General features: G+C 45.9%; 1 protein-coding gene across 1 annotated transcript in view; it reads left to right on the top strand.

Moving 5' to 3' along the window:
- The window catches only part of RASA2 (RAS p21 protein activator 2), a 123567-nt gene extending 118231 nt beyond the window's left edge, over positions 1-5336 (top strand). Inside the window, 3 exon segments of the mRNA XM_036030739.1 lie at positions 379-501; positions 847-1023; positions 2725-5336. Coding sequence (XP_035886632.1) covers positions 379-501; positions 847-1023; positions 2725-2770 — 346 coding nt within the window. The 3' untranslated portion in view covers positions 2771-5336.
- Positions 5337-27971: the final 22635 nt, after the last annotated feature.

Genomic DNA, 27971 nt, shown 5'->3' on the forward strand with positions numbered 1-27971 from the left:
ACCTTGAAAACATGCGAAGGGAAAGACACCAGACACAAAGATCATATACTGTGTGTTAACATTTATGTAGTGTTCAGAATGGGTTTAACTGTGTGGAACAGCTGTTGTCTCGCTATAGACTTCAGAAGTAACACATTGCTATTGTGATGAAGCACAGGTTATGAAAATTATTTTACTTCTAAATTCCCCTCCTTTTGATTAGAGTTACATAATAACCAAACCTCTGTTGGCCCTGTTTAATTTAATTATAAAATGAGACTAAATTTCTGAGGTTCCTTCTGCAAAATTCTGTCGTTTAAGTTTTCAAATCTTCAAAAGTCTTTGGTATGTCAACAAAGTGAAATTTTTCCAATGTCTTTAATTTTGTTTTTATCATAGAGGTATCCCTGCAGACATCCAAATAGATATTGATGAAGACAGAGAAACAGAAAGAATTTACTCCCTTTTTACCGTCAGTTCACCTAAGCTACAGAAAATGGAAGGTAAATGTATGATTAAAATGTTTTTATGTAACCATGATCCTTAATTACTAGTTCCTGAAGTATTACTTTGGCATTATCTTAAAAGTTAAAAATACTCATAGATTTATCAAAATGTTACTTATATGGAAGTTGACAAACTCTCCAAGGGGGGGCATTTTTCATAGATATTCATGAAGTAAAAATACTATTTTTGCATAAATGTGATCATAATTAATCAATTGAATATATTTTGGTTATCTGTGCATTTCCAGGGGAAATCTCCCCACCGTAACACACTTGAAAGTTCTTATCTCTATTACTAATTACATTTTGAAATACAGTTGTCTGATCAGAGATTTCACTGCTCATTGTAGAGGCTGCGGAGTATAGCAGTGTATCAAGGACCACAGAAGGAGCCTGATGATTATTCCAGCTTCGTAATCGAGGATTCGGTTACAACCTTTAAGACAATTCAGCAAATAAAAAGTGTCATTGAGAAGCTAGATGAACCTCATGAAAAGTACAGGAAGAAAAGATCAAGTAGTGCAAAATATGGGAGCAAGTAAGTATTTTTTTAAAACACTTTCAAAATATTTTAAACATAGTTTGAGATTGACTGTACTGCTGTGTACTCACGAATACAGGCCTCCTGCTTACCTATGCTTTTTAAGACCCCGCTCAGAAGCTTTCTCTGTGTAAGTTTTCCTGGCCACTCACACAGTGATCTTCATCTTATCAGGCCTGGTACCATTTCCTTATGTTGGTGCTGGTACTTCATCACCGCTTCTAATGTCACACTCTAACGTCACATTCATTAAGTGGAATACTCAGTAGCCTGTTTTGTTTTGTTTTGTTTTTTAATTTTTACTGATCCTCTCCTTTCCTTAGTTTCTCCCATAATGCCTTATACATAGTAAATAATTAAAACAAAAAATCCTAATAGAAAAGTGCCAAAATATTTTATAGTAGATTTTTGGATCCATCTCAGATGTACCTGGATAATTGGATAACATTTATCAGGAGCTGACTCCAGCACCAGGAACTGTGCCTCGTACTTCACATCACATCACTTAGATTGTTTGGGGCACAAGTAACAGAAAGCCCCAACTGAAGGCCTAACCAATAAGAAATCTTTTAAGTCTAATTTAACTTCTACAGTTGTTAGTTCACCAGCTAACACTCATCGAGGTTCATCCAGCCACTTGGCCATCCTCAACAGGGTTTCTGTCTTCCTCAGGCTTGTCCCTTCATGGTCATAGTTGGGGTACAGCAGTTCAAAGACTCACATTTTTCTATAATAGTGTCCAGAGGGGAAGGCTGTTTTCTCCTCACTGAGAGAGAGGAGGCTTTTCTACAGTTGGCCCCAGCTTCCCCTAGACTACAGGGCTGCCCAGGACTAGCACTAGAATCTGGTTTCTGTTGACGTAGAACCGAATAGGTAGCAGATGGTTCTTAGACCAACGGGTAAGTGTTTGCCACAATGTACACTCTCCCATTGATCCTCACATCAGCCTAACATTGTTATTTTCCCATTTACAGCTGGGGGGACTGAGGCTCAGGCAGGGTAAGTGCCTTGCCTAAGGTCACACAGCTGATTAGTGAGGGGACTTTGAATCCTGGCCCCACCATTTTAAATATTTTTTAATTGTGTAGATTAATAATTATATTTGTGATTTATGAACAATAAAAATGAGTTTGACAGGTGTAAATGTTTGTGTTTTCCCTGAATAGAAGGCTCAGTACATTTGAAGGGTATTGTCAACATCGCACCCCCATCTTCTCTACGCTGGTGTAATCACTTCTCTTCCAAGGGCAGGCATGCAGTTTGGGAGCCCCAGGGGGTCCTCCGCGTGAGGTCCTAGCCAGGGCTGGACCTGCCTTAAATAGTAGGTCCCCCTCATGCACACACTCTGGGCCCCCTCCCAGCTTTATTTTCTCCATTAAAAATACCAGTCTCTGTGTACTAAATATTTTATTTGTTTATTCTATTTTCCCTATACCAAAATGTAAGCTCCATGAGGTCAAAGGGTTTTGTTGATTTTGCTCACTGTTGTATCTGTAGCTTCTGAAATAGTGCCTGATGTTTAATAGGCGGTCATTAAATACTTGTTGAGTTAATGAAATAACTCGCAAGACTTGGCATGAGAGAGTATCAAGGGAAAAACTACACATACATAATGGAGAGTATGAGATATTTGTCACTTTCTAAAATATTACATTCTTTACCTTTTGAAAAATGATTTTCTTTTCTTTTTTCCTGTAGGGAAATCCGATTGTTGGGAAAGCATCTTAAGAGTTTGACCATTTGATTCAGAAGAACTGGAAAATACTATTTTGTTGGAGTTTCTTGATTCATCGTATATTTTATTCATAGTATTTAAGAATGAACACTGGCTTCAGTTTTTCCTGCATTCACATTGTATTTAATATTTAATAATTGAAATTAATTGTTTGGGAATCCTTGTATTGATGCATTACTAGGGAATTTGAAACCCAAGATTCCTTTCATATCTATGTGTTGAAAGCCATGTTTCTGCAACTTCTTTTTAGTAGAAAGAATCTTCCTACAGAAGCTTTGTTTAGAAAAAAAGAACTCCATAGCTGGAAACCATTTCTTCTTGTAACACCTCATGTTCAGTGGACTCTTCACTACCATTAGTGCCTGCTCTATACTGCCAACATTGTGTTGTTTTTCTAGAAAGTCCCAGTCCATGACAACTCAGAGCTTTCCATTTAGTTCATCTAGACCATCCATCTTTGAAATAGAAAACTAATAATAAAGGTTTTCCTTTGGCCCAGTAGTCCTTACAGATTACATTAGGGACAATGACAGACACTTTAGAAAACTGCCAGAGCATCCTCAAAAGTTGATAGACCCGTTTGCTTATTTTAAGATGGAAACAGAACTCAGACAGGAGGAATCAGGGAACGTGTGCTATCAAGTACATCTTGTTTACATTTGGGATGAGTGGTGGCAAGTGAAATAAAATGAGACCACTAAATTTTTTTCATTGTTTTAAATATCAGGTACTCATTTTTCTTGACTTGAGAGTTCAGATTCACATGACTTCTAAGGACATTTCTTTTGAAAAGAAGAGAAAGTAACCAGTGAAAGAAGGTGGAGGGAAAACCACCTCACTTCACCTGCCACTCCATTCATTATAAAGGGCCACCACCAATACGCCCTCCTCCTGGCGTGACTGTTCTCGAGCGGAGAGCTAACTCAAGAACAGCCACTTGGCGCACTTTAATAATCGAGGCTCCCAGCCCCAGATTATACTTTAGATACTCCAAGGTATCTAATCTCTACGATCAGTTCAATGATCACTGTTTAAGTCTAGAAATAGTGCTTTCCTGAAAATGTTTATATTTCATTCCTGTTTCCTTTACTGCCTGCTAGCCGAATGGAATTTGGACAAGCATCTGTTGAATCCTGTTTACCATAATTTACTTTTATCCTAAAAAACCATAACCTGTAAGTTAGCAATCGAAGCAAGTTGCCGTGTTGAAGTTGAGAGAGACACATTTTGCTTCATCAGTATTAAAAGCCATGGTACTTCTCTTGTTTTGTCTTTTACATTCAAACATTTTCTAAATGTGGTACTTTGAACCTGGGGTATTTACATGTTCCTGTTTAAAACTGTGACTTATTAATGTAAGTCTAGCTAGTAGTGCTTTTTCTGTTGTTGTTTCCCTGAGCATAAGCTATATTTTAAGATATACTTTACCAATTATGTTACTTGTGAGTAATTGTTATTAAATTATGTTGTTACTAGGTAGGAGTTTTAAAGACCATTGGCACATAATCAAAGTTATTCCATAAATGATTCTAATTGAGCAATGTATTTCTCTGAATGACTTGTAAAAATCAATTGGTTTTATTAAGAAATAGCTCTCATATGCATTATGGTAGGTTATTCCTGGTCTATTTTAAAGAGAAAATTTGAAAGTTCTTTAAATTTTATGGCCTTGTAGATTCTATAAAGTACAGTGCTTTAGAAATATGAAGGAATTTAACCATTCAATAAATTTCTTGCTGTTGAATTTCATTTAGCTTGCAATTTCCTTTTAAGAGTCTCCAAACTGTCACCCTGAAAAGGACACATGAGCATTGCCCGCACCACTCGACACTCTTGGTGGTTTTTAGTCCTCTGCTGTTCTTGTTCAAGGCAAAAGAAATATTCTTCTAGAATTTTGTAATGTCAGATCTCCAAATAGGAGCGTTTTTACAGATCCTGGCATTACCAGGGAGACCAAGGCTATGTGAAACGTGAATCTGAAGGGAGGGTTTCAGTCATCCAGTTATCTTCTCCATGTGACACTTTTTAGCAGCCACTTTTACTGGAATTAACCAGGCTGGCACAGCCTAAAAGTCATAATGTGAAATTAAATTAATTTTCTTTGAAAGTCTTCTGAAATAAGAAGCTTTGTCAATAGGACCCTAGATAACCAAGGTACTTTTGATTTTTTACTACCTGATCTGTTTCTCTGCCTTTCCCACCCCCTTGGAAAAATACATAGCAGCTCACTTTACCCCAAAACCCTGTAAACCCCAAGAAGGAGAGAGGGATGATCAAGAGAAACTCTTGCCATAAATGCCAGTTCCAGGTCTTAGTTTAGCCATTTCCATCAGTTGAAATTGTGGTGATTTCTTGCTTGTTCTGTTGTTATTATTTGTTTTGTTTTTTGTTCAGCTTTGTTCTTTCAATATCCATTTTAATATGACAATGAGCAATAGCAAAGTTTTTTACTCCCAAGTATATAATTTATCAAGTAGAATGATTTTACTTGCCAAAGAAATATGTTTATAATGTCATGGGTAATAGTTAAGTGTCAAACTAGGCTTTCCTCATGATATTAAAAAATATGACCAATGCTGTGGCTTTTGTTTCTGTTTGTGCCTAATTCCAGTCATTTATCAGAAAGGTTCATTCATGCCAGGTTTTAGAAAGCAGATTTTTTAAACAAGTAAAAAGCACCTTTGATCCGCTTTAACAGTACATCCTGTAAAGACAGAAATGCAACAAAGCTTCCTGGGTGTCCTTACAGTAGGTGAAAAACACACGACTCATTCTGGAGTTAAATTCCCAAACCTTGATTGATATAATTTGCTTCCATTTTTATATCTTGGTAATTAATATGTTGCTAGTAAATACTTGGTTTTACAGTGTCTAGTTTTAAAATGTAAGTTATCAAAACAATGTAGTGAATTTCTGCAACCATATCATATTGAGAACATATTTTTATTTAAACTTTATTTTCTTATCAAGAATATTATAAAAATTAAAGACTTTTGTAACTGTTGCTTAGAAATAACTCAAATAAATTACAAGAAGCCTGTCCATTCTTTGTGAGACCATACTTTCTTACTGACTTAGGAATTCTTATTTAAAATTATTGTACCTTACCTGTTAGTAAAGGAACAGCAGAAGGGAGAAATCCCCAATTATAAAGAAGAGTGAAGCAGCCTGGAAGGAGCTCAGTATTCTTGCATTTAAGTAGGCTGGTGTTTGATGGACTGTGGTGTCACCTGTTTATGCATTCAGCACATTTGGTTTGAGGACCCACAATGTGCCACACAGAGTCCCATCATTCCCTCAGAGCCATGCACGTCCGATGTTCAGGAGCATATTCCACTCCTGTCTGGGTAAACAGGTTAGAGCTGAGTTTTTAGCCTTCGTTAGACTTTTTGAAGGATGCCACGTTCTACTCTTCTTGAGAAGGTCAACGCCATAGCCTCTGGTCACTCAGGTCCGTTCGGACTCTGCAGGGGAGCCTGCCTCACAGCTCAGCTTTCGGTGCACACTCCAGGGGTTGGACGTGGGTCCTGTGCCATTTTGCTGAACTGTCTAGAGAATGTGAAGTGACGGCACCAAAAAACAGTTAGAAAACTTGTGCCCCCCAATATGAGAAGCAAGAGTCCTTCCCAGTAGGACTTCAACAGCCCTCTTAACATCTCTAAGTAAACCTTCATAAAACAGCCCCTGCGACTCCACAGGGGGCTAAGGTTAGTGAAGAGGAAGGGATAAGATTCTGAATCTCCAAGGATCTTATTTTTATTGAAATACCAGACCCTCCCCTCACACTAGTCCCTGTGTTTGGATAGAACTCATCAGAAACATTAATGAACTAGGGATCTGTTCCATGATGTAAACAAGCTAGTTCTTTGAAGAGAAAGGGGGCCATACCTTAGGTGGGGTTCCAATGAGACAACCTGAGGCCAGGCCAAGTCCGTTTACGCGTGCACAAGAATAAAAAATGAGACACAGCTCGGCACCTCTGTGTGCAGGTCTGCTGCGTCTCTACTGTAGGTCAGTGGCCAGTGCTGACCCTTCAGGGTACATATGATGTGCTTCAAAACAAACTGACAGGTGTTCTGAGTCTTGATTCCTCATATACATCTGCTCGGAGGTTTGGCCTTCTCTGGCCAAAAGGTTTCATTCTTCACCTTGTCATCTTGCATTCAACTTCTTAGTTGGTGACACCATTTGCTACCATATTTTAAGCTTATGTGTATGGGCTATTACATATGTGTATGGGCTATAAAATAGCCTATGGGCTATTTTATATCAACAGCAGAGAAAGTGTAACCTGTTTAATTACACTAAAGTCCTGTTAAGATTTCATTTTCAGCCTTGTTCAGATCCTCTAGGTTTCATACCATTAAAACCTTTGTACTTTCTTCATATTGCTCTGCTTTTGCCTGGGGCGAACCACACTCTCATCCAAATTAACGTATTTCTCAACTCCTCCCAGAACTGAGAGGCCACACTGCCTGGACTGTTAAAGAAACACCCGTCACTTTAGACCGCCTTAGTGCAGGATGAGTAAGTGACCCTGGAGAGGCATTTCGGAATCTCCGGAAGCGAGAGCAGGCTCAGGGGTAGGAGGGTATACAGTTTAAAAAGTCATAGTAGCCCTGGCTGGCATAGCTCAGTGGATTGAGCTCGGGCTGCGAACCAAAGTGTTACACGTTCGATTCCCAGTTCAGGGTGCATGCCTGGGTTGCAGGCCATGACCCCCAGCAACTGCACATTGATGTTTCTCTCTCTTTCTCCCTCCCTTCCCTCTCTAAAAAATAAAAATAAATAAAATCCTTTTTTAAAAAGTCATAGTCAATGTTACCATTTTACACTTAATTCAAACCACCACCTAATTTTGTAAATCAAAAAAAGCTCGACACAATCTTGACTGATACCAACAAATAGGCAAGACTGATTGTCACCCTATTGTGGAGGCTGAGATACTTGTGTAAGTGTAAGACATTCGTTTTTAAAGCTTGGGGAGTACTGGAATATGGGCTAATGTAAACTTGTAAATCCTGACCCCAAGTCTCAGTTCCAAACTCCACGTGAAAGTGTGTGTCAGTAGTAAGAATACAGCCCAAAGCACTGCCTCCTTGGAGCTCACGTCCTGAAGAGAGAAGGAAAACTAAATGAACAGTAAATCATGTCAGATGGCAGTAAGAATGCTGAAGCAAAGTTGAGCAGGGAAATGAGACTGGGAGAGGTGGGGACAGAATTTACAACTAGGAGGTTAGGGAAGGCCTCACCAGGAGGAGATACTTGAATAGAAATCGAAAGAAGTGAGGAAAGGGGGCGGGAGAAAAAAAAGGAAAAAAAAGAGTCATAAGGATATGTAGGGGGAAATCCTTTCAGGCAAGTGAAATAAAATGCCTGGTGTGCTCGAAACAGCAAGATCCGTGTGGCCAGAACAAAATGAGTGGGTGAAGAAGGGGCAAGGTACTGGGGGGAAGGTTTGGAGCAGCAAGTACGTGATCAACTCACCTTCAGATTGTTTTGGCTGCTGTGTGAGGAGAATCTCAGGGTGTAGGAGGAAGTATGGGACCCCGTGGGCTGGCATCCCAAGCATGTGAGAGAATGGGGCTGGCTTATATTTGAGGGTAGAGCCAACAGAGCTTGTTGACAGATGGAATGTGGGAAAAGGAAAGAGTCTAGGAGGCTCCAGTGGCCTAAGCAACTGGAGGAAAGGAGGGACATTTACTAAGCTAAGGTTCCAGAAGATGTGTACATGTTATTTTCTGTGTCCACGTTAGTGACTCCTGGAAACCAGGTCCACTTAAATCACCTTGAAAATACCAGCACATATTTTATCTAGTTTTATGCACTGCACATATCTTCCTTACTAGATTATAAATGATTCCAAGGATAGAGAGGGGTTTTATTGCACCCAGAGCCCCTTGCCCTCAGATGAGGAAGACAGTACTATTCCATGAATTAATGACGTTCTACAGCTAGTGATGGAGTAGCAAGGGCCTTGGTTGAAAGTCACCCTAGAAATTACAATCTTGGTCAAATAACCCCTTTGGCTTTGGTTTCCCTACACAGGTAAAAATTTAAAGTTGCTCTCTTTTAAGAACAAGACTTTGGGCCCTGGCTGGTGTGACTCAGTGGATTGAGTGCCGGACTGAAAAGCAAAGGGTCATTGGTTCGATTCCCAGCCAGGGCACATGCCTGGGTTGCAGGCCTGGTCCCCAGTAGGGGGTGCATGAGAGGCAGGCACACATTGATGTTTCTCTCCCTCTCTTTCTTCCTCCCTACCTCTCTCTCTAAAACACACACACACACACACACACAGAACACAAGACTTTGGGCCCTTGCTAGTCACTAAGCTCTCTGCTAAACCAAGAAACCCTAAGATGCTGCCCTCAAGTTGCTCACGGTCAGGCTAGAGACTGGACCAGAATGACCTGAGTATTCCTCTACAACTTCAATACCCAGACAACCCCCAGGATCCTCCACTCACCCTCCACCCCAACTATTTGTGTGGACAATTCAGTACCTTTGGTGGACCCTTCCTAGGAGAATGTTCCCAGCCCTCCTCCAAAGCTCCACAACCATGGACCAATTTAGAAACACTGAGGGTTACCTGTTAGGCCCTGTAAAATTGTATTCTCCTCCTCTTCCTCCTATAACCCTTAGAGAAAATAATTGGATGGATGTGGGAAGCATTGTGCTAAGTGAAATAAGCCAGTCAGAGACAAGTACCATATGATTTCACTCATGTGGAATCTAATAAAAAAAAAACTGAACAAGCAAAATAGGACAGACTCTTAGATAGAGAGCAGGCTGACAGCTGGGTAGGGGTGGGGGATAGAGTGGAAAAGAAAAAACTTGGGGATACAGACAACAGTGGTTGCAGGTGGGAAGGGGGTGGAGGAGGGAGAGGAGGGTGTAGGGGAGATAAATGGTAATGAACAAAGACTTAACTTGGGGTAGTGAACACACAATACAGTGTACAGATGATGTGTTGTAAAATTGTGCACCTGAAACCCATATAGTTTTATTTAACAGTTTCACCCCAATAAATTCAGTAAAGGAAAATAAATGGATTGGAATATGTTTTTAGAAAAATGAATAGCGTCCTTGTCATTAATGAAATAACTAACTGACAAATGAAACAGCCTGGTGTAGGAAAAGAGCCCAGCACCTGTTCTGCCAATGTGGTGGTAAATTAGCTGAACAAGGAGACCATTGTACTGGGGTGACTCTGATGTTATGGTGGACTGCATAAGCAAACCAAAATCTAAGACTAAATGCCTCAAGGTAATGAAATCAAACGCTAAGGACTACCAATCACAAACTGCCAACTAGGCTTTAAGATACAACCAACCAATCCCTCTCTCTGCATCTGCACCTTCTCTGTACGTCTTTCCCCTGGTTGGGCAGAGAGCTCCTGTATGCACTTCTAGTTTGACATTGCTCGATTCCAGCTGGTTTTTGCTCAAATCAACTCTTAAAGTGCTCAGTATGCCTCAGTTTATCTTTTAACAATTCAGAGACAAAAAGCTGCCTTAAAACAGCAAAGCTAACACTGACTTTTGAAGGTGATTTCACTTGGACCCAAATAAGGAGCCGAAGGGACTGACAGTCACATTCTCAGGTCACAGAAGACATTTTGGGTGATAATGGCCCTTTCAGTGATCAAAGAAGATGAAGCACAGATGCAGGCATGTTTCCCTCCTGTGGCTGCCCCTGTTTCTTGTAGGAAGCCCCCTTCCTTCCAGAGGGGAGGGGAATTAAAACCTGGAACCAATAATTGTGTAATGATCACTCTGGGAATCTGTTGGTATTTTTTTTGTGTGGTAGTTTAAAAAAAAAACAACTAAAAATGCTAAATTTCAACCACATTTGTAGAAGAAAATAAAGCAAATCATTCACTGCCTCAAACTAACTCATAACTAGCCCTGGCTGGTGTAGCTCAGTGGACTGAGTGTGGGCCTGCGAATCAAAGTGTCACTGGTTCAATTGCCAGTCAGGGCACATGCCTGGGTTGTGGACCAGGTCCTCAGTAGTGGGACGCAAGGGGCAATCACACATTGATGTTTCATTCCCTCTTTCTCCTTCCCATCTCCTCTCCCTATAAATAAATAAAAATCTTAAAAAAATAAAAACTAACAAATGCCCTATTGTGTCTTAGAATTTTTTTTGGCACCTTTGATTTTACTTAAATGCTTAAGGAAATAGACATGTTCACTTAAGAGATGAAATCCTTAAACCTAATACCCTGTGTGAAAGCATTTTACTCACATATTGAGAAATGTGTGAAAACCTTTACAAACAGACCACTGAAATGTAGTAGGGCGGTAGGTCATATAACCTGTATACCTTCAGTTCTATAGAGCTATGTGTAAAAGTACCGAATTCAGTTAACTTCTTCAAGAGGCCTTCCTCCTAACAAATGGGGGGACAGGGAGTTCAGCGGGATTGAAGTTTCCGATTACAGTTCCAGGGGTGTTTTCCCAAACCCAGATGCAGTTTTCCTGATGTCTCCTGCAATTCCAGTTCAACCAGCCCCACCAGGTGGGCAGTGGGAAAAGAGCTTTTCCTTTGGCGGCCTCTGTGCTGGAACCCTTCTTTTGCCATTTTAAGATGACAAAGTGGACTGGGGGGAGGGGCCTCCTCCACTGATGGGAGCCACACAGCAGGCCCGGGAAGGGCCGCCTACACCAGCCTCCTCCCTTAGAGCTCACTGGGCTCCTCTCAGGGCCACACGAGTAGGTTCATGGGGTCCAGGCTATCGTGCCCTTTGCTAAACTGATACGCCCAATGTGTTCTAAGTAAATGTTATTATAGGAGAAAGAAACTTTCCTCTACCTTCAAGGCTCACCTGGCTGGTCTCATAATCACATAGACATGAGACAGATAAGAGAGAAGGACCAAATTTAATCACATGCATGTGTATATGAACCCTGCATACGTGAGAGTCAGAGACCTCACGTACTCAAGTGCTTCAGAGATAGAAAAGGAAACTGAGGTGTGTACGACACTCTGAGCTCCATGGGTGAGGTCTGGGGCTTCAGAAAGTCAAGCAGAGACAGTGCATGTTCAGTGATTATTAATTTTCCCTGCCATGTAGTAAGTAAAAATTCATTATTCTGGAGATAATTCTTATCATGGACTCAGCTCCTAATTTAAATTCTTCTAGGTGGTTAAGGGGACGGGAGAGTGAGGGGAGCAAAAGTTTTTCTTAATCCCTCAGGGTCTTCAGTTGCCTTAAACTCAAAACACTCTGCATACCGCTGAGGCAGTCTTGGGGTGGCTTGCTCTGACTACAATGTCATTTCAACTATGAGGCCTGAGACCAAGCCTCAAGAGAGGAACCCTAACACAGGTGGCACCTCCTTCAGGCCCTTGACCTGGGGGTTCTCTCCAGAGGGGACACCACTTTGCTCTGCCTGAGCCACAGAGACCTCATGGGCCTCGGGATCCTAGGTCCCCCCTTGGCTCTGGCCATGATCTCTCCTCTCTGGTACCTTTGGTCAATGGTAGGGATAGTCATACAAGGACATGAGAGGGAGACCGTTAAGGGTGAGAAGTACATGCTGGCAGTCTCCACTGTGCAGAGCTGAACCACGTCGGCATGATCCAAAAGCCACAGAGAAACCCTCCTTTCCTCAGAGCTGCTTCTGTTGCTGGAAAGGCTCCGGCCTGGAGCGGATCTGCCTCCGCCGGCCTTGACTTCATGCAGGAAAGATTTCACAACAGATACTAGGTGACACTGAGAGGACATTTATGAAAGCTGGGGTCAGTGAAACAAGGAAGGGCCTGGGACAGAGGAAGCAACCGGAGAGAGAGCAGGCAGGGCTGCTTCAGCTCACCGAGAAGTCAGAGAAAGGGGGCCCTTAGAGACAAGTCAGGAGGTAAGTCTGGGACAAGCTGCCATGGCCCATTGCTCCCCTGGTTGCAAGTCTAGTGGGGGCCCTTAGAGTTCAGGAGATGCCTGCTTGTGGGGGAAGAAGAGGAGTATGGGAAAGATAGGGCAAGCCAGAGGAGCAGGAGGGACGTGAGCCCTGGGACCTTGAGGTTTGTAATGTCTGAGTGTTCAGGGAGGTTTAGAAAAGGATCTTAACAGATTACTCATCATCTTTTCCAGATGTGTCCTTTTAGGGTCAGGGTCTGTACTGATTGGTCAGCTCCAGGGCAGGGGTCATTAGTCATCGAAGCTGGCCTTGGAGTTGCCTTCCTGGTTTTGCTGCTTTTCTGGGCCTGGAGCTGAAACGCAACTGAGGCCTAGATGTTATCTCTGGGGGGAGGGAGGTCAGGTGGTCTCACAGGTCCACACAATAGGGGAGTAAAGGCCACCCTGGGGGCAAGGTCGCCAGTTTTGCCTGTTGCTAGGCACCCGGAACTTTCCACCCAGGTGACCATCTGCCCCTGGCTGTAAATTACTCAGCCAGTCTGTTCAGCTGTCTGTCTCAGTTTCCCCATTCCACTTGCCAAAGAATGTTCCCAGCTTAGTATCCTGCCTTACTTCCTCAGCAGAGTAAAGGTGACTCTCCAGGACTCTGCTGGTTGGACCTGTGCTAGTCACTGGGTAGAAGGGCTGAGGCCCCGACAGGAAGGCGTCAGGAACATGAGGCCCCACACCACACCCAGGAAGAGCCTCGGGCAGGGGCTGGGCCTGGGGAACAGAGTGCTGAAGGGCTCCTGGAGAAGAGGGATATGACCTTGGGTGAGGCCCTGGCGGGCAGAACCACGTGGAGGGGAAGGCATGCTGTGATGGTGGCTCCAGGCCATGAGGGAATTTTTTACTGTGCTGACCCAAAAACTGTCTCATACCAGCCCTTCCTGCCTCTCAGCCGCTTCTCTGTCCTCCCCCCCCCCTCTCCTTGGACCCTGACTCTGCAAGCCAGTCCCGCTTGGTTGTGGGGTCAACAGGGAAAAATGGCTCTGTGTTAGGTACAGTTACTGTTCTCTGGGTCCCTAAGTCTAAGTCCCTGTAAGGGACCACTCTGGCTATCTGCTCTCTCCCATTTCAAACCAAACGGGTAAAGGATGGCGCCATGCAAGGTGCCAGCTTCACTGAGGGGAGAGGCTCCAGGGCCCCTCTACACTCCTGTAACAGATGAGGTTACCTGCCTGGGGTGCACCAGAATCAGCTCTGACTGAGAGCAGGAAAATGGCACCTGGATCCCTCCCAGTCCCAGGATGCTTGCTGTTGAATCTTCTCACATTCCAAGACTCACCTTTTCAGAGCATCTTCTACCCCTTTTCAAACCCCCATGTCATCTGAACTAACGTGATTCCAGGGGCAGGGATGGGGGTGAGGGCACAGCTGGTCCGCCTGGGTGCACACTCCCCCCAGCATTCCACCCAAGCTACAGATGTCCCACCGGAGGGCAAGTTCTAGTGCTAGACACTGGGGTGGAAGTGAACCACAGCTCTGGAAGAGAGAGAGGGGCAGAAGGGGGGACACATTAACATGCATTTATGAGCATTCTCTTAACATTATTGGCACAACAGCCCTGACACTGAGGGAGTCTGCTGCCCACAGAGGCTGAGTACCCTTCCCAAGGGGGGGAGTGCGGCCCCAGGGCTGCCCCACTTGTCAGGCCAGTGGGTGGAAATCGAGTGTGAAGCTTGAAAGGGCTTGGAAGCAGGCTGGTGAGCACCTCAGTGCCAGTGAGTTCCAGCTCCCACTAGCAGGCTGAGGGCAGAGTCCCAGGACGCAGCCAGGCTCACTGACCAGCCTCCAAGCGGGAGGGGTCCAGAAGGGCAACAAGGGCCAGGACTGGGCAAGCTGGACCAGAAAGCAGGAAGCAGTGAGGGTAAGGCCCCAGGAGGTCTGACACAAAACAGTCCAGGCATGTGTTCAAATGGGATCAGAAGGGGCCCTGGGGAGGTGGGGGAGTGTGTGGAAGAAACCACGGGAAGGAGCATCAGGCATCACAGCCAGGAGCCCAGAAGCCAGGGAAACAGGAGGCCAAGGTGGCAGCACCAGGCCCTGGAGCCCTTAGGTCTCCCCCCCGTGCCCTGGGCTGCACACTGCCTCATTTGTGGTACCCAGACACAGGGCACTGTGGGAGATAGGCCGAGTCACCCCTGCTCTCAGGCCCTCTCCACCTTCGTTTCCCCACACTCAGCCCCTCCAGTGGCCCCTGACAAGCACACTTGTCCCCATTCCTCCAAGCGCAGGTCTCAGGCTCACTGGACTCACCCAACATGTCACTTGTTCCCAATGCCTGGTTCACTGACAGAGCTTTGGGCCCCACCTATGGACATGCTCTCAGGCAGCCCACACAGACTGGGGTCCAAGTCTCCAGCCTCAGGCTCCCCATCTCTCTGGCTGTGTCCCAAGAACTGGGCTCACACACCCTGAACTTCAGACAGCCTCGGAGAATCCAGGATATCTCTCTCTCCGCAGAGGCGTCCTCGGGGAGTGAACAAATCTAGGTATCTTCCAGAAAGTTATCAAGTACCAGAGAGACTCTGAGCCCTTGAGATTTAAGCCAGGCCTGGGAAGCAGCAAAATGGCCTTTCTTACCCCTCCGAGTAACCTCATATTCCAGTGCCAACTCCTGGGTAAGGGGAGTCTCCTCAGGCCTCTGCGACACAGTTCCCCAGCTGGGAGTTAACATGGTAGGCAGCTTTGGAAAGAAAGAGAAGCTTTGCGTTAGTGGTTATCAATGTGGGGTCCCAGGCCCAGCAGCATGATCACCTGGGAACTTGATAGAGACGCAGATGCTCAGGCCCCAGCCCAGATGTCCTGAGTCCCAGCTTTGGAGGTGGGACCCGGACTGCGGGTCCACATGTCCCCCCACCCCCCAGGGGATTCTGGCAGTTAGTCACTTCATTTGGAGAGCCCCTGCTTTAGTCCTTGGTGAGCAGGTCTGCAAGGTCTCCGGGTGCTGCAGGCTGCGTGTCCCCCAACACTATGGAAGAGCAGAAACCGGTCACCAGGTCTGGGGGGAGAAGGGGATTCCTGGAAGCACCGGGTCATCCCCCCAAACTCCTCTGACTTACCCTCTATATTAACACTGGGGGAAAAAACCTGAAGCTGGAAACAACGGGCATGGAGCCATCTGAGATAAAAAAAAAAAAAATTAAAGTTCCCAAAATATTATTGTTGGGAGTACTTAGGAAGGCTCTAGTGTGGTGCCTTTTACACAAATATTGTGAGTCACAATAACGGTGTTTGTCTTCTTTTTCCTTCGGCAAATAAGGAAACATCTGTGGGGGTGCTGATATTTATTTATTTTGGGGTGAACATCATGATAGTGGAAATATTTCATACATAATTATAGAACCCTGGGTGGGAAGCACCGCCCCCAGAGGGAACGGGGAGGTAATTGGTAAATAAGTAGAAGTTCCCTTCCAGTTAAGAAGACCCCAATGTATCAGCCTTTGCTTTCAGGGGCCGTCACTCCAGGCATCTTGCATCTTAATAAAGGGCAAGGTCAGGCCAGTAGGAAAGAGAAAGCAGTCCTGGCAGAGGGTGCCTGGCCCAACAATCTCAAGTGATATCATTTTTATTTTTTCTGTGCCTCAGCGTCCCCTCATTTTCTGCCTTGTTGGGGAGCTGAGAAGCCAAGAGCAGCTGCAGATGCAGGCCTCTGACCTGGAGACACGCCCAGAGACCAGACTGGGAGTGATCCCTCCCTGCAGATCCCTCCGCGGCTGCCCTAAACCTATGGCAGAAAAATCCTACTGACCTAAGGAAGTAACTTAGGGAGAAAGGAAAAGGGGCACCTAATGTTCTGTAATGGCAGGGTCCAGAGACCAGTCCTGTTAAAGACCCAACGGACGAGAATGTGGCCCCAGTGCAGGGTGCGTCCCCAGCTTCTATGTTCTGGGGGAAAGGCTGGACATGCCCAGCACTGGGAGAGAATACTGGTTTTAAAATTAGACTGGGAGAAATGAGAACATATACCACACAAAGGCTGGTGCGGAAGGGTTATAGTAGCGTTACTTGTACTAGCCAAGAAATGGAAACAACCCAAAAGTCCACCAACAGGTAAAGGGACCATCCAATTGGAGTACACCCTGACAATGGAACGCTCTCCTATCTGAGAGCGTTCTCCTATCAATTGTCACCCTGACAATGGAACGCTCTCCTATCTGAGAGCGTTCTCCTGCTGAGCCATCTGAAGAGAGGAGCTGCTAATGAGCCCAGCAACAGGGCAAGTCTCAGGGTCACTGCTCTGCGTGGAAGACACTGGGCCAACAAGGAGTGAGGCTGTGTGATCCGTCTGTGCGAAACTCTAGCAAGTACGATCGATAGGAACAGAAAGCGGTGGGCGTCTTTGGGGAGCGGCTACAGGGCACAGCAAGTGTTGGGGGTTCTAGCTATGCTCATTCTTGACAGTGGTGATAGTTTCATGAGTGATTACATATGTCGAAGTTTATCAAGTTACACACTTACAGATGTACAATTGATTAGTGTGATGTCAATGATACACCAGTGAAGTTTTTAAAAACAGGGATGGCAATTCTGACCAATTCTTGGAGAAGCTGGTCGAGTTCTGCTAGAGCCTTTGTGCATCCAAGCTGAGCAGGACGTATACAGACTTTTGTGGAGAATGTTGGTGCCCAGAAAGAGATAAAGAATATTCCAGGGCAAACAGGGCATGAGTTTGTGATTTTAGGAGCAAGGAATCGTGACAGTGATATTAATAATAATCTACAAGTTGAGCATTTGCTATCCACCAGCTCAGCATGTTACCACCATTCTCTTACGTAATGCGCACATGGCCTTGTGAGTAGGTGCTGTGGGACCCACTTTACAGAACAGGAAACTGAGACTGAAGGAGATGAGTAGCTCCCTGAGGAGAGGCAGGCCGTCCCACATTGGAAACGGTCTGTGGCACTGCACTCGGAGACTTTAAACTGTGGCCATGTCTGGCTGATAGGATTACAGGTGAAGTTTACTTTGTATTTTAAAATTTTCTTATATTTCTCAAGCTTTCTAAATAAACATGTACTATTATTAACTAGAAGTACTTTTGTGTCTTTAAAGTTATTATAATGACTTTGTAACAGTCCTTTAAATATACTTCTCCCATAAGACATTCCTACTTCTTTTTTTTAAAATCCTCACCCAAAGATATGTTTATTGATTTTAGAGAGAGGAAGGGAAAGAGAGAGAAACATTAATGTGAGAGAGAAACATCCATCAGTTCCTTCCTGTATGCACCCTGACCAGGGATCCAAAGTGAAACCTAGGTATGTGCCCAACCAGGGGTCAAACCCACAACCTTGTGGTGTACGGGAAAATGCTCTAACCAATGAAGCCACCCAGCCAGGGCCCTGCTGCTTTTTGAGCCTATCTAGTGCAACATGTTCTGCTCTCATTTTATTTTATTTTTTATTTTTTTAAAGAGCCTGTCAGGTGATTGCAATAGGCAGGCTTCCCTTTTTTTTTTTTTTTTTAAGATTTTATTTATTGTTTTAGAGAGGGGAAGGAAGGAAGAAAGGGAAAGAAACATCAATGTGTGGTTGCCTCTCATGTGCCCCCTGCTGGGGACCTGGCCCACAACCCAGGCATGTGCCCTGACTGGGAATTGAACCAGCAACCCTTTGGTTCACAGGCTGGCACTCAATCCACTGAGTGGCACTGAGTGCCAATGGCACTGAGCCACACCTGACAGGGCTCAGCTCTCATTTTAATTTACAAATTGAAAATGAGAAATTGAGACTCAGCGTAGGCGAGTTATGTACCCAGAACTGACAGGATTTGAACTCAGAGCCTCTGGGTCAAGAATACTTTTCCTTTTTGGAGCACCGATGCCTCCACAGCTCCAAATGCCCCCACACCATTGTAATTTCCCTGAGGTCCCCTCCAAGCTCAGCCACGTGCACACATATCCAGTATAGCTGTAGTCACAGTGTTATCTGCCACTGTTCTAGGTTTCCCTCTTCAGACCATTGGGGCAGTATTTTCCACATCAGTACACAAACATCTTGTTCATTACCTTAAAGGGCCATGCGGTGTTTCAAGCAGATGTGTTGTGATCCCGTGCTCAGCTATTCTTCTGCCTTTGGTCTGCAGTGAGTTTTTTCTAGAGAACAATGCTGTGGACAAGGAGCCAAAAATGCACTTGGTAACTTGGCCTTGTCTCCAAAAACAACAGAGAGAACCAGAAGGTAAAGGCGCTCTGATGATTAGAGGCAAGTTCGTCACACCCAAATCATGACAGGGAAGGGCTGAGCAAAATGAACTTTTTCATCCTCAAGAAGGAAGGCAAAGGGGTTTAAGAAAAGCTCAAAAGTAGTTCCCCATGTTGATGTTTGTGGAGCCCTAGTCAAAGTTTATTTTTACTTTTCAATAAAATAGCACTTTTTTCTTTCACTCACATGAAACAAAGATTGCCCACCTACGCTCTTTCTTGGGACTGCATCGACCCCTTATGCTGCCATGTGGAATTTGGGGCCATTCCTGTCTGAATCAGGGAGGATCGGATGTGCTGATGCAATCCTATAGGACAACTGCGGTCCATGGGCCAAAGTGGCACCCCACTTGTGTTTGTACAGTCCGTGAGTCAAGAATGGCTTTTACATTTCAAAAAACTGTGACAGCCCTGGCTGGTGTGGTTCAGTGGATTGAGCATGGGCTGCAAACCAAAAGGTCACCTGTTTGATTCCCAGTCACGGCACATGCCTGGGTTGCAGGCCAGGTCCCCAGTAGCGGGGTGCATGAGGGGCAGCCACACGTTGATGTTTCTCTCCCTCTCTTTCTCCCTCTCTTCCCCTTTCTCTAGAAATAAATAAATAAAATCTTTTTAAAAATTGTGATAAAGTACAAGTAACATATGCATGGCTGTAACCATTTCTGAGTGTACCATTCAATGAGATTAAGTTGCACCGTTGTGTACCCATTGCCACCACCCATCTCCAAATACTTTCCATTGGAAAAACTGAGGCTCTATGCTCATCAGACCACACCCCACTTCTGCTGCCCTCACGCCTGGCAACTGCCCTCGGACTGCCTGTCTCTATGAGTCTAACTCCTCAATATAAGTGGGATCGCACAATGTTTGTCCTTTGTAACTGGCTTATTCCACTCACGGCATCCTCAGGTTTCACCCATGTAGTAGCCTGTGTCAGAATTTCATTCCTTTTTAAAGCTGAGCAATATTCCATTGTACAGACCACGTTTTCTTTATCTGTTTCTCTGTTGTGGACACTTGGGTTGTTTCCATCTTTTGGCCTTTGTGAATAATGCTGATATGAATACGGTGTACAAATAATCTCTTTGAGATCCTGTTTCCAGTTCTTCTGAATATATAACCTAAAGTGCAATTGCTAGATCATATATGGTAGCTCTATTTATGTGTGTGTGTGTGTGTGTGTGGTGTTATGTATATTTCTTCACCCGAGGATATGCTTGTTGATTTTAGAGAGAGGGGATGTGAGGAAAGAGAGAGGGAGAGAAACATTGATGTGAGAAAAAAAACATTGATCGATTGCCTCTGTCATGCTCCGTAACAGAAATAAAACCTGCAACCAGACTCTGCCCTGACTGGGAATCGAACTCAAGACCTTTCAGTTTATAGGATGATGCTCCAACCAACTGAAACACCATCCAGGGCTTTTTTTTTTTCCTGAGGAACTACCATACTGTTTTCCAAAGGGGCTGCACCACTTATTTATTTCATTGCAATATAGTTGACATACGACATCACACTGGTTTCAGGTGTACAACATAGTGTCAGTATTTGTATACACTTGGAAATGATTGTCAGAGCAAGTCAATTTACATCAATAACGTGCATAGTTACACGTTTTTTTCTTGTGATAAAACTTTCAAGACTTTCTCTTAGCATCTTTCAAATATGAAATACAGTGTTATCACCTATAGTCACCATGCGTTGCATGACATCACTGAGACTGACTGGCTGAGTTTGTGACTGGACGCTTGTACCTGTCGCACCCTTCACTCATCACGCCCACCTCTCAGCGCCTGTCACCTCTGTTCCTGGCAACCCCCAATCTGTTCTCTGTATGTATAAGCTTGGGGTCCGTGAAACTTGTTTCCTTTTGTTTTTAAATTCCACATTTAAGTGAGGTCATATGGTATTTGTCTTTCTCTGGCTCATTTCATTTGGCATGATGCTCCCAAGGTCCACCCATATTGTCACAAATAGCAAGATTTTATTCTTTTTTATGGCTGAAAAATATTCCATTGTATGAAGTTATTTTTTAATCCATTCATTCACTGATGGACACTTAGCTTGTTTTCTTATCTTGGCTACTGTGAATAATGCTGAGGTGAACCTGGAGGTACACATATTTTTTCAAATAGTGTTTTTGGTTTTTTTTTTTTCACATAAATACCCAGAAGTGAAATTGCTAGATCATAAGGCAGTTCTATTTTTAATTTTTGAGATACCCCCACACTGCTTCCCACAGTGGCTGCACTGGCCTGCAGTCCCACCACCGGCTCCAGGGCCCCTTTCCTCCACGTCCTCGCCAATGCTTATTTTCTGTTTTTGCTGACAGTGACTATCCTACACATTTTAAATGATTTTTAGGAATCGAAAGAAAAATAACACTTCGTGACATATGACAATGATATGACATTTGAATTTCAGTGTCCATGAACTAAGTTTTCTTGGACCACACCCACATTCATTCATTTACATACTATCCGTGGCCGCTGCTTTCATGCTCTGATAGCAGAGTTGGGCAGTATCAACAGGGACCATAAGGCCAGCAAGTCTAAAATATTTACTCTCTGGCTCTTTACAGAACAAGTTTGCCAGTTCCCACCACAGGGCCTGGACCTCCCTGTGTTCAGAGATGATGGTGCATCCGCTGGGACCGAAGCTGAAAAGCCTCACACCAACACACTGAGGGCCGAGCGTCGGCAACACCCGTGCAGTCTGTGTGTTGCCACCTGCCTTTGGGGCCCTCCTTGCTAACTCACTGGAGACCACCAGCCACGGCCCTGTCACCTCTCCACGCCCTCCCCAGGCATGCAGCCTGTGCTCCAGCCTGGCCTCACTCACATCCACTCCATGACACCAGAACCCACGAAGACTCTGCATCCGAGAGTCCGGGACCCGCTTCCCACCGTGGTGACCCTGCGATCAGGTGACAACACCTGGAAGTGCTGGAGAGTTCAAATTCACCCAGGACAGACGGGGGGGTGGGGGGTGGTGGCTGACTCTGAATTCTCCTCACTTCCTCCCTGATGGTTCTGAGTTCCATGGTTCTGAACAATCATCAGGATGACTGTGGCTGGTTCAGAAAGGCACCAATTCACATTTGTTTTTCATCCCTCTCGGCCTTTTTCCTCACTCTCGGCTGCCCTGGCTTTGCTTTCTAGGGAACCCTGTCTATGACACCCATGAAAGTCCTTTGGCATAGTAATTTCCCCAACGAGCCACAAACCTTTACACTGATAGCGCCTCAGAGGCATGACTCCATGCCTGTGCAGTGTGTCTTAGCTGGCTGGTTCTGGCTCAGAGTTTCTCCTGAGGCTGCTGTGACTTGAAGGCTTGACTGGGTCTGAAGGATCCACTTCCAAGACACCCTACTCACACAGCTGGAGGCCTCAGTTCTTCATGCAAGGGCCTCTCCCAGGGCTCCTTGGTGGCCGGCTTCCTGCAGAGTGAGTGATGAGAGAGAGAGAGAATGTCGTGATGCCTTTTCACACATGCCAGGCCTTCCACCATATTTCGTTTGTTAGAAATGAGTTACTAAGTCCAGCCACACCCAAGGAAAGAAGAATTGGGCTCTGCCTTTTGAAGGGAGATGTGAGTCTGTTTGTGGAGACATCTTTAAAGATATTGTAAGGGGTGCGGGGGGTACACTGCCCCTGAGCAACAGCTCAGCAGGTTCCCCTTCTGACCCATCTTCCTTTGGATCTTTTTTCTCCTTTTTCACATGCCCTCTTTCTTTCCCCTCTTCCTTTCTTTTTCTTGTCTCTTGATAGTCCCTGGTTTCCTCCCCTCTGGTGTACGATTTCCTGTGCATCTAGTAGCAGAAGAGCACTCCTCCCCCAAAGCCAAGTCGACCTCAGAGCCCTTCTAGGAGTCCTGGTGGCTGGAGTCAGGGAGCAAAGGCAGGCGGGTGGGTGTCCTGATGGGGCTCTGAGAACCAAAAAGGTCACGGCACTCTCCCCTCCCCGCCCCCATGCATTCACCAAAACCTAGAACAACACTACTGCCAACTACAAATGATGAAGTCCAACACAGGTCTGACTGTTTCCCCAAAACTACCTTGCTAGAGGCTTTTCTGAAATGTGAAATATCAAATCCATTCTCTACATTTGTTGTTGTTTTTGTGTCCCAGCTTTGCCAGAGATCAAAACACACGGTTAGTTCATCCCTGGTGAGTCGCACCTAACGTGGTGACAGCTGTGAATGGGTTCCCCGCATCTCTGACTTGCAAATGCTCTGTGTCTGCAGACGCACACAGCCCAGCGCCTGTGCCACCCACTGCGCCCGCATCCCCGTGGGCCTGGCAGCTCCCTGGGAGCTGCTGTGGCTCCAGTTGCTAGTTGTCTCCCAGTATCTGTCTTTCCCCTTTTCTATAAATAACAGAAGCTCCCATTTTTTAGCTGGGCTCAAGTAGGCCTGGGATAAAGATTATTTCCCAGCCTCTTTTGCAACTAGGTGTGATGATGTCCATCAGTCCGGCCCATGGAATGTAAGCAAAAGTGTCCCATGTGATTTCTGGAAAATGCCCTTAAAGGGAGAAAATGTGCCTTTCTTTGTTCAGTTATCCTTCCTTCTGTCTGAAATAGGAACAAAATGCCTGGGGCTCAGCAACCATTCTGGGCCAAGAGGATGGCAGAGCAATAAAGTAAAAGGATTGCTCATGAGCTTGGACCTTCCAGCAGCTCTGGACTGCTTACCCCTGAACTTCATTGACATGAAAGGGAATCAACTCCTATATTGTTTTAACCAGTGTTAATGGGTTTCTGTCACTCCAAGCTGAACCTAATCCTGGTGTTACATTTGCTTTATAAACCTGCCCACTGGGCTTCGTCTCATCTCTAATGGTCCGCCTGGTTTCGGACCCTCACTCTGTCCCCGGCCTAAGCTCTGACCTTCCTGATCATCCCCTGCCCTTGGAGCATCTGCTTGGGGTCCTGGTCAGCGACCTTTATGACCCCCCCTCTCAGCCCACTCCAGACTTCTCTCCCTCACTGCCCTCTGGTTATGCCTTAGGAGGGCAGGACCAGGGCCTGGCAGGGAAGAGAGCGACCACACAGAGCATAGTGACCCGGGGCGCCAACTCACGGGGGCATGCTCACCAGAAAGGCCAGTCTGTCCAAATGCAGGATCCTTTGTTGCCCTCCTCGGCCTTCCTCACCTCCTCCCTTCACTTTGTGCCCCAAATGCCTTCCATCAGAGCCCTCTGGGTTTATAGAACACACTTAGAAAACTCAGCCAGCCCTGGAGGAGTTAAGGAACTACTTTCCATTTGCAGCTGACTGTAAATTAGTTTAATCCAATTTCTTTTTTTCATTCATTCTTTCCTTAAACATTCATTAAGAACCTATTCTCTATGTAATTTATTATCTGTCAGTTTCAGAAGTTAGATAATAAACCCCATGCAGGACTCTGTGGACTAAAATCAAGGCGTCGGAAGGGCTGGGTTCCCTTAAAGAGGGCTGGGCAGAATTCATCCAGCCTCTGGGGGCTGCCCGTATTCCTTGGCTCGTGGCCCCTCCCTCCCCCTGCAAGGCCAGCCACCTGCCGTGGAGTTCTGCTCATTGCATCTCTCTGACCTTTGTCCTCCCACTCACCTCTCTCTGACCCTCAGCAAGAAAGTTTGCCGGCTTCATGTTTTCAGACTCAGGTGGTGAGATTGGTCCCATATCAAGGTCTGTAATTTTAATCACATCTGCAAAGTCGTTTTTGCCACGTAAGGTAACATGTTCCCAGGCTCCCAGGATTTGAGCATGGATATTTTGGGGGGCAGGGGGAGAGGGAGGTCTTTATTCTGACACCACATCTTTAAATTCACAAGTCCCGAAGCCACTGCCTATGGCAAGATTCTTTAAAAATCGACACCCCACCTCCACTTCTTCCTAAAGTGGCATCTGCTCTTGCACCCCTCTCCTCTGCACTCCCCACACAAACTGCTCCCTGGACGGGGCGGGAAGCACAAAACGGACCTCTCTAGTGGTCAGGACAGTCCCCTCACACTGGCTTCTGCCTGTTGCTGTTGATGACTATCATTCACAGGTCATTTTCCCTCAGAAACAGAGTGAATTAGGGGCTCTGGCAGGTGACAGCTGGGGCACCTGTCTTTTGGAGAGCTCTGTCACCCCGATGCCTCACCCATGACCAGGGACACAGGTCCCCAAATTCTCTTCCCCCCAGATGACCTTTTCAATTTTTTTCAATTACAGTTGACAGTCAATATTATTTTATACTAGTTTCAGGTGTACAGGTGATTAGACAATCACATAGAGTGATCGCCCTGATAGTTAAAGTCCCCACCTGAGACCACACTTAGTTATTACAACATTATAGTCTACACTCCCTGTGTGCTACTTTATAACTGCCAGTCTGCACTCAATCCCTTCACATTTGGCACCAAGTCCTCCAACTCCAACCCCCCCCACCCCCCTGGCAACCATCGGTTTGTTTTCTGTATCTATGAGACAGTTTCTATTTTGTTTATTCGTTTATTTTATTCTTTAGATTCCACACACAAGTGAAATCATGTGGTGTTTGTCTTTCCCTGTCTGACCCACAGCGAGGACACAACGGGGTCGGTGGGGAGACCCTGGAACGACATTTCCCGCAGCTGCCCCTGCTCCGCCTCAAGTCCCCGACTCTTTAGCCCACCCCGTCACTGCACCCCGTCCCTGGCCTCCGCCTCTCGCTGTGACCGCCCCTGGCTGTCATCTCCACGGCTGTGGACTCTCGCAGGAAGGCGGCTGGGCAAGGGACGCAGAGACAGTGCCCCCGGTAAGTGAGGGGCTCAGGCAGAGGCCGGGGAGCACGCCCTGAAACTGTGTAGCCCCTGATTCGTTGCTCGAGACAGGCTGGGACCTGACTCAATGGAGATGGAGATTGTACGGCCCCGCACCTCCCCATTCCCCACCCCAGTTACCTCCATCGCCTGCCAGCTCCCACCCGGACTTGCCCCGCCCACCGCAGCTAGGCGTGTCCCTGCCTCAGGTGGGTAGTCGGGATTCTCTCCGCAATGTATTGAAATTGTTGGGAGCCCTGGAGAGGCATGCAGCCCCTTCTTGCTCACCTCTCCTTGTCCTCTAGGACTCCGAGGTGAGCCAGGTGTCGGAGCTGAACAAACAGGGGACTCAGGAGGGGCTCTTCTCCTCTTCCCCCTCCTCCTCGGGTTGGCAGGCAGGGCCCTTGTGCCTCTCTGCTTTGCCTGCCCCACACTAAGCCCCCACACCGTCCCATCTCTAGGAGAGTCACAGAAGAGAGAAGAAAACCTAGCATAGGGTAGGGCACCTACTCCTTGAGCTGCCATAAATATGCATTCATGAATCAGCCAGTCAGGGTGTCCAACCTTTCCGCATCTCTGGACCACACTGGAAGAGGAAGAGTTGTCTTGGGCCACCCATTAAATACCTTGTGACACATAATCACACACACATACACCTCAGAATGTTGTAATTAAATGTACAATTTTGTGTTGGGCTGCATTCATAGCCATCCTGGGCCGCATGTGGCCTGTGGGCCATGGGTTGGACACCCCTGTTTGCGAACCTGGGCCACACATTACAGCACAGGAAGATGACATAAAGAAATTCTCCTGGTAAAATATTAAGTGGAAAAGAATGAAGATTTAAGAAGGTCTTGCCCTGACTGGTGTGGCTCAGTGGATTGAACGCCAGCCTGCAAACCAAAGGGTCACCAGTTCGATTCCCAGTCATGGCACATGCCTGGGTTGTGGGCCAGGCCCCCAGTAGGGGACATGTGAGAGGCAACCACACATTGATGTTTCTCTCCCTCTCTTTCTCCCTCCCTTTCTCCCTGTCTTAAAGTAAATAAAATCTTTAAATAAAAAATAAGGTCTTTCAGACTTTGTATAGAATGTATGTGTATATACCTTAAGTAATATTGTATACAGCACCTGTCTTAGTCAGCTTTGACCCCCAGAACAAAATATCTCAGACTGGGTGGCCTGAACAACAAAAATCTGTTTCTCACAGTTCTGCAGACTGGAAATCCAAGATCAAGATGCCAGCAAGGTGGGTTTCATTTTGAAGACTTTTCTCTTGGCTTTTGGTGGTGGACATCTCAACAGCTTGGAGAGGGCAAAGGAAGAGGGGGAGAAGGGGTGGAGAGAAGGAGAGGGGTGAAGAAGAGGGAAGGAATATGCTTTCTGGTGTCTCCTCTTACAAGGGCCCCACTCTCATGGCCTCATTCAATCCCATTTACCTCCCACAGGCCCCCTCTCCAAATAGCATCAACAGTGGGGTCAGGGCTGCAACATAGGAATTTGGGTGGATGAGAACATTCAGTCCACAACTGTACCTTACAGGTGGTACCTCAGAATGGTTAAGAATTTGCCTGCTGGAGCCAGACTACCTGAATTTGAGTCCCAGCTGCACCACTTACCAGCGTCTGCACTTAGGCAAATCATTTAAGCTTGCTCTGCTTCCGGTTGCCCACCCAAGTATTTACTCTTCACTATATGCCAGGCTCTGTTCTGGGCATCCGTCATGTGGTAGCTGAGTATTCCTCATGATGACCCTTTATTATCGTCATCCCAGTGTTACTGATTAAAAGCTTTACTTATGTTATCTCCTTTAATCCTTGCAAATGCCGAAGAGCTAATATTCCCACCTTTTTTACAGATGAAGAAAATGGTTTGGGAAAGTGAATTTGGTTACCCATAATACCCTACTAATAATTGCAGACATGGAATTCAAACAGGCTCCTCTTGACCCAAAAAGCCTGGCCACCACCCCACCAACGCCGCCCTGCTCCACCTGCACAGTCTCCCATGATGCCTTGCCAGTGTTTGCCAATAGCCTGATGATAAGCATCACCTGGGTGCTTACCGAAAACAGGCACGGGAGTCAGCAGGCCCAGTTCTGTTCTCAGCCAGAGTGAGTCCCTTCTTTTCTTTCCTGAGGCTCATTTTTGTTATGTGTAAAACAAGAAGTTAGACAAGGTCTGAGATGGCAAATAGGTTTTGGGTAGCTGCCCAGGCTGGTTGCTCTGCAGCAACTTCCTGGAGCATAGCGAAGACCAGAACACTGAGGCTGCAGCTGGGTGGTGGCCATGGCTTGGGGAGCGGTAGGGTGAATAGCCACCCTGGTGTGCCC

This window comes from Phyllostomus discolor, chromosome 7, assembly GCF_004126475.2.
Source record: "Phyllostomus discolor isolate MPI-MPIP mPhyDis1 chromosome 7, mPhyDis1.pri.v3, whole genome shotgun sequence".
Lineage (NCBI taxonomy): Eukaryota > Metazoa > Chordata > Mammalia > Chiroptera > Phyllostomidae > Phyllostomus > Phyllostomus discolor.